The following is a 14,472-nucleotide window of genomic DNA, read 5'->3' on the forward strand; positions in this document are numbered from 1 at the left end:
CTGTTTCCACTGCTTCAGCATATAGTGCCTCCTGGTGAGTGAAACAATGAACAGTCAAAATATCTTTCCTGAGTTTCTTCTCAAGCTTGTTTTAAACTAGAAGTGAAACCTTGATGATGCTCGATCTTGTGTGGTGCATTGTCTGCAGCTACAGAATGGAGCTGATCCCAAGGCAAATTCATATTGTTCACTGATTCACAAAAAGCTTGAAAAATATCAAGTCCAGTTGAGGTGTAATCAAGAAGTACCAGCTCCAAGAGTTACTTGGAGCTCCGTATCGACACCACACACAAACATTTTCAGTTGAGATCGGTCGCACATATCTGTGCTTTCGTCAAGTGTTAGTGAAAATTTGACAAAGCTCTTGGATTTCTCCTGAGTTGTGTGTCTAATTTCGCTGCAACATCCATGATTTGATGAGATACTGTTCGCTTCAAGCCTGCAGCTCCCTTGGAAACGAATATTGTGCAACTGCTATTGTGCACGATTTTACAGAAGTTCCCTCAGAAAATGACTTGCCACTTGTCGCTATAATGTGAGTAACTTTGTAGCTTGCTTGAACTGCTGCTTCAGTTCATTTTCTTCAATGTCATTCACCATAAAAGTATAAATGCATTGCAGTACGTGAACTATGCTGCATATTTCTATAACTGCTGCCTTAAGTGTACTTTTTTAAACTTAGGTCTTCTGATATATCGTTCTGAAGTCTGGCTGCTAGCTCTTTGCATGCTTTGCTTTCTATCTGCTCATAAAGCACTGCTTGAAGATGTCTAATGATGCCATATGTTGTACTTCGTAGCAGAATTGAATAGTTTATGACATACAAGGCACTGCAGGCATACATCCCTCTCAAGAAATAGAAATGTATCACCCAGTTGAAGCACAGGACTTCCACGGCTGCTGCCATTGTACACTGATTTGATTGTTGCCTCATTTGGGCTTAATGCGGTCAGGGCACAGTGAGTTTGCTGTCCCCCAACACACGGGCTCCAAGCCATCGCAGTAAGTGTTCAGGAGCTCTCCTCCTCCCGCATTCATTGCCCCGCTTTTTATATTGGTATGACTACCAACCATTTATTCACCAGGATGAACGGCCACCGCCAAACTGTGGCCAAGAGCAAAGTAGACCATGCTGTGGCACACCATGCAGCTGAACATAGCATGCTTGATTTCAATGGCTGCTTCACTATCCAAGCCATATGGATCGCCCCCCTTCACAACCAGCTTTTCTGAACTGCTCAGATAGGAGTTATCCTTATAATGCATTCTCTGCTCTTGAAATTATCCCAGCCTCAACCTGCAGTAAACCACTATCCCTAAACTCTTAACACCCCCCCTCCCCTCCCGTCCATTCACCTCCTCCCTGTTCTCACCCCCAGTCCCTCTGTGTGCGCCGTCCTCTGCCAACTTACCTGCCTGTCTTTTCCCTTCCTTGCTCCTCTCCTTTTTCACTCCCCCCCCCCTCCCCCCTCCCTCTTCCACAGCCTCCTGACACTGCACTTGCAGGCAGGCTAGTCCCTGCAAGCTGCGCCAACAGTGCTCCCCCCCCCCCCCCCCCCTACATCCCGCTATCCCTTTCCTGCCCCCTGCACATTGCTGCTTCTGCTCTACGACACAGTTGCATTCCAATCTGAGCTGCCAAAGATGCCAGTCGTGTGTGTGAGGTGTGGTTGCTTTTGTGAATGAATGTGTGTATGTTTCCCTTTCTGAAGAAAGCTTTGGCCAAAAGCTTATGTGTAAGTATCTTTTCATTCTGCCTGTCTGCAACTCAGTGTGTCAACTTTATGGTCGACAGCAATCTATCTTTTCCTTGTGTTGTTGATTTTTCAATCTTAGTTATGAAAGTAGTAGGTCTGTACATACAGAACTATATTTTGTACTGTTAAATAAGTAATGCAAATTATATTTGAGTTAGGAAGCATGAAGAAAAATATCTTTGAGGACATCATTTGCTTAAGTCAAGTTGTAGATGTAAGCCACAGTCAAGATGCAGTTTTTAGTAAGTTTTAAGTAAAAGTCAGTCTGGTTAACTATTCATGAATCTTAGATAAGCCAGTTTCTTTTACCACATGCTGTCTATTTTGACCATTTCAGTTAGTTTCATGTTCCATGAATCATTTGCATCATAAATTGTAATTGTGTGGACCATGTCAATTGACTTTACTTTTCATTGTGACGTATATGTCTTCTGCATTAATAATTTGTCTTCTATTGTCAAAATAAAATTCATTTACTGAAACAAATAATTATCTTTGTCCTTCAGACATACAGAAAAAAATCCTGTGATATAGAACAAATCATTGTGACTTTTATACTTTTTTACCAAAATAGTTTGCAACAAGAAAAGTTAAGAAGATCAATGATTATAAATATTTCAGATTATTTTGTATTTTCATGGAAGTTTTAACAAGGCAATTTAATGTTTCTGTTTGCACATTCTATATTTTTATTTTCCTGTTGACGTTCTGCTATAGAGGAGACAGTGGAGGCACATTCAAAATGAGCAAAGTGCAATTTGGATCTGGCTATACATATTTAAATTTTCCGTTACCCTGTATTTGCTAAGCCAGGTGCCAGGATAGTACCTTTGAAGAGAGCACTATTTCCTTCCACATCCTCTGCAACACCAAGTTTCTGTTCCACCTGTAATGACATTGTCACCAGTGAAACAGTAAACCCTATACCATTATTTTTATTTTCAGTAAAGGATCGATATGCTGCTGATGATGATGCAGAAGACAGCTCAAGTTCTTCAGAAGGAGAAGATGAAAATGCAGAGCAGTTAACAAAAGAAATTGAAAAAAGCTTTTTTAAAACACTGTCATGTTTGAAAAAGAAGGACCCTCGGATTTATGACCCAAACATCAATTTTTTTAATAATGAAGTTATCTCCAGCCAGCTCAGTTCAATTACAACTAAAAAAGAAAAGGAAGAGAAGCCATTGTTTCTCAGAGATTATGAGAGAAAGATTATAACTGAGAAAGGAGGGAAACTGACTGATGATGGTATGATTTTCGAGTAACTGTAATTGGTTTTACCATTTAAAATAATATTAATTGAATTTCCACTCAAAAATTATAATAGGCAGTCAAATGAAAATGAGACAGAGGAAAAAAAAAGGTAATGAAACTGTTTATTTCAAAAGTAACCTGTAACTATTACTACATTTTTTCCACTTTAAGACAAGACACTCAATGCCCTCATGGTAAAATGTGTGCAGTTGCCTGTGGTAGCGTGTTCATGCTCAGGCATGCATTTCTTAGTCCAAAGCAAATTAAAGGCCATGAATGCCTTTTTTCAGGACCCCAAAAATATGCAAATCACATGGGGGGAGATCAGGACTGTATGGATGGTCTGATGGTCTGTAAGGGCTTCTCCGCGTAGTCGAAATGGCCTTGTTGACATGTAGACTTGCCCATCCTCCATATAATCTCAATCTCTCCCTGTGTGATTTCCATATTTTTGGAGCCCTGAAGAAAGACTTTCATGGCCGTCAGTTTGTTTCAGAAGAAGAGGCATCCACCTGGGTACAATCATGGTTCTGTAGGCAACAGCAAACAGTTTTCCATGAAGGTATTGACCATCTTGTCTCATAGAGGGATAAATATGTTAACAGTTATGTTGATTACTTTTTAAATAATAAGTAGTCTACTTAATTTTTCCCATCTACCTCATTTTCATTTGACTGTCCCTCATATTACATTTAAAGCCATCAGTTTAAATCAACACAGTGCCCTATTTTGCACTGTTGAACTTTGAGACCTTTTGTGCACAGCCTACACATGAAGAAATAAATTGCTTCGTCACCTGTAAAATTAATCATTCACTTTATAGAAAAGTTTCTCAGATAAGAAACTTCTTGAAGATTAAAATTTAGAGTCTGACTGGAACACTATTTCAATGTGTCCAAAAGGATCATACCTCATCAGTTGTTTTTACATCAGGTTCCATATGCTCTTTCGTAGTTCAGCATTTGAACTTGCCACATCTCTGACAGACACACACACACACACACACACACACACACACACACACACACACAGAGAGAGTCTGAACTGAATGCAGTATTATTGATGCTGCATAGCAAGTGTTCATTGTAAAGCTGCATGACAAATGATCTGAAATTAAATAGGACCCAGTATTTGCAGATGTGGGTAAGTATTACCTTTGAAAACTGCTATTTTTGTTTTAAGATACAAGTAACACACATATATAAGCAATCTAGTACAACTGAGGTAACCACAGTTTCTTTTTTAAAGGAAACAGCAAAATTCTATCTAACTTACTTGATTAAATTTAGTTGGCATAAGCATTAACCCACTAAGTCCCAAATTAATTTTTTTTTAAATTCAATTTTTTATTCCTTAATTTTAATGTACATACTGTATGAACCACAATAAGTACAAAAGTAACCAAAGAATATTTATACATGCTGATATAATGGCCATCCACAAAATAGGAAGCTGGGGTCTAACAGTATCGTATAGCATACTAAACTGTATTCAAGTCTTAACTATTTATTTCTAGTGAAATGGTACAAAACACTTCACACACAGTATTACACAGCATTTAACAACACAATATGTTTTTGGTTTCGCATTGCGTTTAGCTCTTACACATCTTCTTTGCGTGCTTCTTTTGTCAATCATATGACCAATTCCATCAAACCTGATGTCTAGTATCACTCGCAACTGACTTGATGGGTATTCCATTGGACGTCCAATATTCGGTCTTCCAGTGTCCAATTTCAGGTATGTAACTGTAACAGCACGTCTGAAATCCAATAAATCCAGTGCATTTTTCCCATGTACTATTCTGTAGAAGAGCCAGGCATTTACAAGGGCCATTTCCAGAACACGTGTAAATAGGACCCAGTACCATTTTTTCCCTCTAATTACCATTGCATATATTCCAACTAACCAGTCATGGTGGTCAACACCTCCCATGTACGCATTATATGACTTCAAAACGCAGGTTGTTGCACTTGTGTCTTCTTACTTGTTTGTCTACTGTACCACGTAGCTGCTCCCAAAGGTTCAAGTTTTGTCAAAATGTGTACCAATTGTAACACATCTGTTGTCGTGCCATCGAACAAATAAGACTTCACCATTCCTGTCGAACTGGTAGTCATAGTTTCCTCGAACTGTCTTTTTCAGTTCGTTGATGCTCAGTAGTGGACAGTCACCAACTCGATTCTCTCTGACAGTCCCAGTTTCTCGAAAACCCAAATTTCTCAGATGAATCAGAAGATCTCTGCTAGTGAAGAAATTGTCAAAGTACACACAATGATTCTCGGGTTTTTCAGTGCAGTCCAGCATGCTTAGGACTGCTCTTGATCCCAATAGTAGGTCATCCTTTGCAGTATCCTCTGGATCCTTTCCACAGTATAAATCAAATTTGAAACAGTAGCCACTTGCTCCACAAAGAGACCACAACTTCTAGCCAAATCTAATAGGCTTGCCTCGGATAAACTGTTTCAGCCCACTTCATCCATAGTATTTGACTATCATTTCATCAATGGACAAATTTTCCTCCAATATTCCAAATTTTTGAAAATATTCATTTATCATTTTCAAGAGAGGTCTAATTTTGAATCCGCGATCGTGTTTGTTTTCATTGACTAAGTCATTATCTTGAAAATGAAGCAATGTTTTCAATTTCTGATATTTATTCCTTGACATAGCTGTCTTTATAATTGGTATGCAAACATCTTCATCTTCAGACCAATATAACTTCTCAGCAGGGAACTTGTGGTAGCCAGCAAAAAGAAGAAATCCGACAAAGACCTTCACTTCTTCAACTGTGAGGATAAAATCCTGCATATTCTTCATATTTACTGCATATCTCACAGTTTCTTTCACTATGAACTCATATATGTTTTCGTTCATCAGTTCTTGAAATACACTCCTGGAAATTGAAATAAGAACACCGTGAATTCATTGTCCCAGGAAGGGGAAACTTTATTGACACATTCCTGGGGTTAGATACATCACATGATCACACTGACAGAACCACAGGCACATAGACACAGGCAACAGAGCATGCACAATGTCGGCACTAGTACAGTGTATATCCACCTTTCGCAGCAATGCAGGCTGCTATTCTCCCATGGAGACGATCGTAGAGATGCTGGATGTAGTCCTGTGGAACGGCTTGCCATGCCATTTCCACCTGGCGCCTCAGTTGGACCAGCGTTCGTGCTGGACGTGCAGACCGCGTGAGACGACGCTTCATCCAGTCCCAAACATGATCAATGGGGGACAGATCCGGAGATCTTGCTGGCCAGGGTAGTTGACTTACACCTTCTAGAGCACGTTGGGTGGCACGGGATACATGCGGACGTGCATTGTCCTGTTGGAACAGCAAGTTCCCTTGCCGGTCTAGGAATGGTAGAACGATGGGTTCGATGACGGTTTGGATGTACCGTGCACTATTCAGTGTCCCCTCGACGATCACCAGTGGTGTACGGCCTGTGTAGAAGATCGCTCCCCACACCATGATGCCGGGTGTTGGCCCTGTGTGCCTCGGTCGTATGCAGTCCTGATTGTGGCGCTCACCTGCACAGCGCCAAACACGCATACGACCATCATTGGAACCAAGGCAGAAGCGACTCTCATCTCTGAAGACGACACGTCTCCATTCGTCCCTCCATTCACGCCTGTCGCGACACCACTGGAGGCGGGCTGCACGATGTTGGGGCGTGAGTGGAAGACGGCCTAACGGTGTGCGGGACCGTAGCCCAGCTTCATGGAGACGGTTGCGAATGGTCCTCGCCGATACCCCAGGAGCAACAGTGTCCCTAATTTGCTGGGAAGTGGCGGTGCGGTCCCCTACGGCACTGCGTAGGATCCTACGGTCTTGGCGTGCATCCGTGCGTCACTGCGGTCCGGTCCCAGGTCGACGGGCACGTGCACCTTCCGCCGACCACTGGCGACAACATCGATGTACTGTGGAGACCTCACTCCCCACGTGTTGAGCAATTCGGCGGTACGTCCACCCGGCCTCCCCGCATGCCCACTATACGCCCTCGCTCAAAGTCCGTCAACTGCACATACGGTTCACGTCCACGCTGTCGCGGCATGCTACCAGTGTTAAAGACTGCGATGGAGCTCCGTATGCCACGGCAAACTGGTTGACACTGACGGCGGCGGTGCACAAACGCTGCGCAGCTAGCGCCATTCGACAGCCAACACCGCGGTTCCTGGTGTGTCCGCTGTGCCGTGCGTGTGATCATTGCTTGTACAGCCCTCTCGCAGTGTCCGGAGCAAGTATGGTGGGTCTGACACACCGGTGTCAATGTGTTCTTTTTTCCATTTCCAGGAGTGTATATCCTTCGGAGTCGAGGAAGAAAGTTGTTCCTTCAATTCCTCTCTCATTGTGCTGATGTCATGTTCACTAGTTTGACACAGATTTGTATAAACTGGAGGTGTCTTTCTCCAATTGCTTTTCTTACAGTAAGACGTCTGTTCTTCAATTTACTTCTGAAAACTTGGGATGTACTTGGCAGTGAAGTTTTACATACAGTTTCTTCGTTATTCTCTGATGCAACATAATGTAATTCAATAGCCCCTGGCACATCTGAGACTTCCACGGTTCCATTAACATCGTCTGGACCTTCTTCATCGTCGGTCATACAGTCTACTTCAGGAGGACATACTGTGATATCAATATGGTCTTGATCATCTGACACCGCATTATAGAATGCGCCACTGTTTATTATTTCTTCGTTAGTGAGGTATCTATCTCGTCTGAAGGCCATTATAATCTATATAAAATGAAATGAAATAAAATGTAATAAAATAAAGTGAAATGAAAGAATAATACATTAGCACAAAGTACAGAAAAGGGAATGTGTAAATATCTCTGTCCATCTGGAACTGTATTATTTACTAATGGGTAACATATTCATACAAATAACTGAAATGATAACACCAAGTTCCAGTGTCCTATTTCGAGTACACCAAATTTTATAACAATGGAAAACAATTAATATAACTCCAATTGAGCTAACAATGCAAGTAGTTTAAAAGACACATTGTTGACTATAAATAATCACAAAAATATCTTTGCTACATATTTCAAATATTACTAAGTTGTCTATAAAGTAAATACCTGTAAGAATGAAAAGTGTGCCTTAGTATTCAATAATCAATTAATGGTAGGATTTATTGCTTTTAATTTCCTTTAAGCATACAGTTGTTATAAAAAAGCATCAACAAATGACATAGAACAGTAATAGTTGCAAATTAATAATTTATTGTGTATTTATAAATAAATATGTGCTCTGTCCTCAAAATAGGACACTGGTGCTTAATGTTTTAATAGCATTAAGCAATATAGTGATAGTTTATTGTTAATACAGTATACATATCAGTACATAAAATAAGGGGAAGGCAACCACTCACTTGTAGCATATTGAAGTGTGATGACGAAAGATGTTCATGATGTGTAGTAATAAAGAAGTTTGGTGTGGAAGATATTATTACAATAAGTGCAGCTGGAAGAACAGTTTGAACCCATTACTTGTACAATACAAGACGGTGAATGAGTGTCTCCACCTGCTGTATGAGGCTGGTTGTTCCTTGACATGACACTTTTAAGGTTTTCGAAAGACAAGGAGAAAAACAAGAAGGGTAATGCCCGTAATGGACACTGTGTCAAATGACTTTTCAGTTGGTGTATGTAAGGTACTACTACTTCTCTTGCTTTTGCACAAACCACATAGGCCTATGTATAAGATGATCTGTCAACCCACTTAGTATATGAGATTGTGTTGTTGTAAAAGTAAATGTGAATACAGAAATTTTAAAATTCAGTTGTTTGCATTACTCAAGTAGCTTGGAGGACAAATAACGCTCTCTTTCAGCATCCACCTGCACACAAGGAGAAGTTCTGTGAAGATTTCTGGAAGACAGCTGGATAAAACTGACTAGCTGATCCACCTCAGCAAACATCAAGAAAAGGCAACTGAAAAAAATCTTATTAAAGAAAGATACTGATGTCAAATGTTAGAGTCTTACAGATCACACACAGGAAATGGAGCCCTGAAGCCATATGGAAATACAGTAAAACTTTGTTAACATGAATTCGAAGGGACCAAAAAAATCAGGAGTTCGTGTTAAAAAATTCGTGTTAAGGGAAAAACACAGAAGGTAGAGACGCTTACTTGCTATCCTGCCTTGTTAATGTGATGGGTTCAAGACTCTCTGCTATCTGTCATATTGATTCAATTCGCAGTGGGATGTCCCAACACTTACTATGGAATGTCACAAACATCTTCTGTCTTCACGGAAGCCTGGGAGTGGGACATGTCATTTCATAAAAGTGTCATATCACACTTCAGTAATCATTGGGGTAATTCATAACTGATGTTCAGTTTTTATTCTGTAATTTCCTGGAACTAATTAGAGTCTATGTTGTATACTGAAAATGTATTAATGTATTTATTCTTTAGACAGAGTAAGGGTAGAAATTTGACACAGTGGTTATCCTAGATGGCTGCTTTTTCTGCTGGCAGTTGATAAATACTGAGCTGATTTCTTGTCTCAGTCTTGAATGTATGTGTTTCAAAAACAACAAGGAATTGGTGAATATCATTGCCTTGTTACAGAAGATAATGTCATATATGTGTTCTGGCACTTTTATGTGGATAATGTGAACTGATTTATAAGATTGCTGCTAATAAAGGAATGCAATGGACAGAACGAATGTGTAGGAAATCAGGAATGGTAGTTACTGGATAAAATAACCTCAAGAGGATTGACTTGTTAGAATGGTGGGTTCATCCTGTTACTTTTTTCTGGTGCCAGCTAAATGATTGTTTGCATTTCCTAGAACTGAGTACTGTCTCTGATTAATGAATGTGAGGTTAGTGTGGATTTTTCACTGTGGTTAACTGTGTTTAAAATCAATTATTTCAATATGTGTAATTCTACTCTTAAAGTTTCATTTGCCTTGGAAATAATGTAATATTGGTACCCATCTCTAATTACAGAGGAGGATTCATCTTCTGAAAGTAAAAAGGCCTTACGACCTGAGTCTCCCACATTAATTGAGGAGCAGAAAGCCATTAAGGAAAGTTTTAAAAATGCTCTTGAAGGTACCGATGAAGATGAAGATAAGGGAAGCTGGGGAGGACTATTTCAACAAAGGAAAAAAACAAAAGAAGAACTTGTATGTCACGTTGTTCTAATTTCCTTTTTGTAAATATAAATTTGAATTGTTTTAGTAGCTGAAACCTGTAGTTTAATAATGTATTTTTTATTTTTATTCATTATTGACAAAATATTGTCTTGACTTCAGGCTTTTTCTATATGTGTATTACATTGACAATTATGAGATCCCTCTTTACTATGACACTGTGAAACCCATGTGTTTGGAAAATGAGGGCTCTAGGCTAGATTTTCATATCTATATTTTGTCATTATAGCTGAAAATAGAATTTGGGGTGAAACATGTTCATTGTGAAAAACTGATGTTTAAGACACATCCATGTAGTCTGAAGATGGTGTCATTTAAACAGTGAAATAACCCATCGGCTATTTCAGCATCATAGTCATGAAAGCCTTAAGTATCCGCTTCATCAACTCTTCCTCGATGATGACCCAGCTGCACATTTACACATACATACACAGATTGCGGCCTCATCAGACCAGGATTATAACACCAATACTGTGTTTTATTCCTAAGTGCAAGATGAGTTAAGGGTGAAGCTGGCTAAGTTAATGAAAGTGAAAACACCTGGCTGTGATGGTATCCACATAGACATTCTTTAGCAACAGCACTGCAGAGTATACCCTGATCTTCAGTGCTAAATGAAGAATTGCAATTGGATTAGGTAATCAAATTGTGGAAGACCATGAGAGCAGTAATTATAAAAAAAATCTGAAGTCAAGAACTCCTTAAAACATAAATCCTGCAGGTATACTTGAATTATAAACAACCTGACTGAGGTCTAATGGTGCCTCCTATGTGACAAATGTCAGGCACATGGAGCTACAGGGGCTCAGCTAGTGTATTTCGGTTTCTGACAGAGTAGGTCAATAGATAGTGTCACAAATTAGACACTCAGCATAATAGACAGAGACACTTGCAAGTTAGCAATGGTAATTATGATCAATATCACAGTCACCTTCATTATTTTTGGTGGCCTGCATTGACACACTGAATACAGGCATGCTCAGTTAATTTTACCTGAGTGCTTTGGCCAACAAAGCGAACAATTATCTGCTTATGGAGGTTGGCCAAATGCACGACCCTGACTAATGCTTGTTCATTGGGGTGGATCGCACGCTGTCAAACTTGTGCCATGCAACTAAACTAATAGAAAATGAGTAGTTTTTGCAACTGATTCTGAGTGTGGCAAGTTTGTGAATAAAACAAGAAAAATAATTGATTAATCATAAATAACTATTATATTCAATTATGATTGACAATGGGAAGCTGCACCAGTGATTTAAGTTTTGAAGCACTGATTGATTATCCCTCCATTAAAAATATCATAAATAGAATAGTGTCCTTGCAAAAAAAAGTATGCAGAAACAGTGTTGAAGAAGAAAAGAAGACAATAATAGTATAGTGAGCTCCGGTAATTCAAGCCCCAATGTTTCGAGGTACCGTGTAGTTCGAGCTGGTCTTAAGATAATTAAAATTTTACATAAAACTAGAATAAAAACTCATTTTCATATATTGTCCGCAACTACATTTTATGCACTAACTGGGAACAACTGACAGTCAGTTGTACAGTGCATACCATCTTTATTGTTACCCCTAATGTTGTGCCTACTCAGCACCAGTAACAGTCCAATACACATTTTACAACATTAGCTGACGTTGTTGTACGTACTGTAGTTGGTTGTGTAGTAACATCTGTAATGTAGTGAGCCCACGTGCGTCACTTATTTTAAACTGTTGTGTGTTTGTACAGTGTACTGTACATATGCAACTGTGTTTTGTAATGTTTTAATTCTTACGTTACAATGAGTGCTAGGAGAAGGAGAAAATTTGTGCCGTTGAATATGAAACTGGAGACTTCGAAAAGATGAAACAAAGGAGAAATATTAAAAAACTTGGTGTTGAGTATGAAGTTGGTGAAGTGATAGCTGGAGATTGGCATAGAAACAGAGACAAAATTGAGAAGTTTTCATCAAACAAGTGTTCTGTTTCGTCATTTGAATGGAAGACAATGAAGAAATCTGAGTATGAAAAAATGAGAAGCCTTTTTGTTTAGTTTACTCAACAAAGACAAAAAGGAAATCCAATTTTACAGCCTATTCTCTAAGAAAAAGCTGTATTTTTTAGAAATGAGTTAAAGGAATGTGAGGATGATTTTACTGCAAGTTCAGGATGGTTGGGCAGGTGGAAGAAGCGATACAACATAAGGCAGTTTGAAATTAGTGGTGAAAAACTTTCTGATGGTTCTCAAACTGTTACATAGTCTTGTGAGAAATTAAGAAAAATTATACAAGAAGAAAATCGTACTCCTGATCAATCGTATAACTGTGATGAAACAAGGCTCAATTATAAAATGCTTCCATCTAAAACCCTAGCTTCAGAGGAAGAAAAGTGTGCCCTGGGCTACAAAAAATTTAAAGAGAGCTTAATAGTTCTTGCTGCATTGAATGCAAATGGAGACCATAAACTGAAGCTGCTGGTAATAGATATGCCTGTTAAGCCTAGAGCTTTAAAAAATATCACTGCTTCTGCACTGCCTATTAAATATGTCCATTGAAAATCTGCTTGGATGAACAGAAATATTTTTAAGAAGTGGTTTTTCAAATATTGTGTTCCAAAGAACAAAAGATACCTAAAGAAAAAATGCTTGCATTCCAAAGCAATCTGAACGCTTGAGAACGCTAGTTTTTACTTAGAAAAGGAAGAGTTACCGTGTAATGGTATTCACACATTCTTCTTATCCCCTAACATGGTAAATATAATGCAGCGTGTGGACCAAGGTGTTTTAAAATGCCTTAAAAAAATGGCATCATTGTTGTTTGCTTCAGACGCTTCTACAAACAACAGAAGGATAATGAACCATCGAAGAATTTCCATAAATAAAAAAAAATAATAATAATAAAAAAAAAGTCTTGGAACCAGATTTTACGGAATGAAACAGATACCTACAGCACAGACGAAAATGACTTACCCTTGACAGAACTTGATAATGCTGGATGTACAAATGTGAATGCGAGTGATGTTTCAGAATGGATGCACAGTGATGAACAGTTTCAAGTGACCTATCTTGCAATTGTTGAAATGGTTAGTGAACCAGTTGAAGACAGTGACAACAAGGAGTTGCCTGAAGAAACTGTACCAGTGATCACTGACACCGAGGATTTGGCTGTGCTAGATGTGGCACTGCATTATATCGAGCAACAAGCGAAAGCTACTCTAACTGACACCATGCTTCTTAGAAGATGGTGCGTCATTGAGGCTAAAAAATGAGGTTTTAGTTTAAAACAAATGACCATGGACAATTTGTTTAAAATGTAACGTATATTTTTGCAACTTGGGAATGTGTGCCCTTGTATGTACACAGATCACAGGTATGCACTGTATTGTTTTTATTTATTTTTGATCATTATTGTTGTCATTAAACATTTATTCATGATTTACCCATTGATTTAGTAATGTTTCTGTATTATCTGAGTTTTTTGTAATTCAAGGTAGCCTCAGCCCCAGGTAACTTGAATTACAGGGGTTCTACTGTGAATGTGAAGTTAAATTTCCATATGTGTGACCAGAGTGCAGGGGGATTTCCTTGACCAACTACTTATTGCAAATGTGGGTAATATAAAGCCCCATAGCACAGTAACTATTCATAAACCACCAGCTAACCCATACAGTTAGTAGTATGTTACACAAATTATAATTTTTTTAAGCATAATGAAGTTTTCTAGGTTAACCAGTAACAATTATTAAAAGATATGGAAGTAATTCTAAGTCCTGTTCTGCTCACAGTGACACACTCATGAAATTGGGAGTGCCAACAGGCTCCATGGTTCTAAGTTGAGACCCTTATCAATTTTTTCTAAGTTAAAAGCTAAAGTAGTGAGTGGCCACTTGCCACCCAATTTCCATCACTTGACTACTGCAAAACACCTCAGATAGATCCACGTGCACAAGTTAGTGTCTCGTCAACTCGGAATAGAAATGATCCTCAGCATGCCTGAGTGTGACTTTACATGCTAATACGAGCTCGCTGAAATACAGCAACATTAACAAATTGGTATACCTTTCAAATTACAAGTAAATTATCTATAATAAATACATGTTAAAAAGCACACCTTTTTTTATAGGTCATTTTCCGATCTTACAAAATAACCTAATCCTAATGGTTCATTCATAAACAATATAAGTAAATATCATGCACAAATCTGCTTAGCACTTACAACAGAGAAAACACACTGAAATATATGAATGTGCGTTAACATGGCTTGTTCATAAGGAACATCTTTATGTAATGGTGACTTC

The 14,472-nt window shown here is 38.8% G+C and overlaps 1 protein-coding gene across 1 annotated transcript in view; it reads left to right on the forward strand.

Moving 5' to 3' along the window:
* LOC126191160 (protein KRI1 homolog) overlaps positions 1-14,472 on the forward strand; it is a 101,498-nt gene that overhangs the window by 20,728 nt on the left and 66,298 nt on the right. The window contains exons 2-3 of the mRNA XM_049931932.1: positions 2,703-3,005; positions 9,995-10,173. Coding sequence (XP_049787889.1) covers positions 2,703-3,005; positions 9,995-10,173 — 482 coding nt within the window. The remainder of the gene's footprint in view (positions 1-2,702; positions 3,006-9,994; positions 10,174-14,472) is intronic.

Source organism: Schistocerca cancellata, chromosome 6 (genome assembly GCF_023864275.1).
Source record: "Schistocerca cancellata isolate TAMUIC-IGC-003103 chromosome 6, iqSchCanc2.1, whole genome shotgun sequence".
NCBI lineage: Eukaryota > Metazoa > Arthropoda > Insecta > Orthoptera > Acrididae > Schistocerca > Schistocerca cancellata.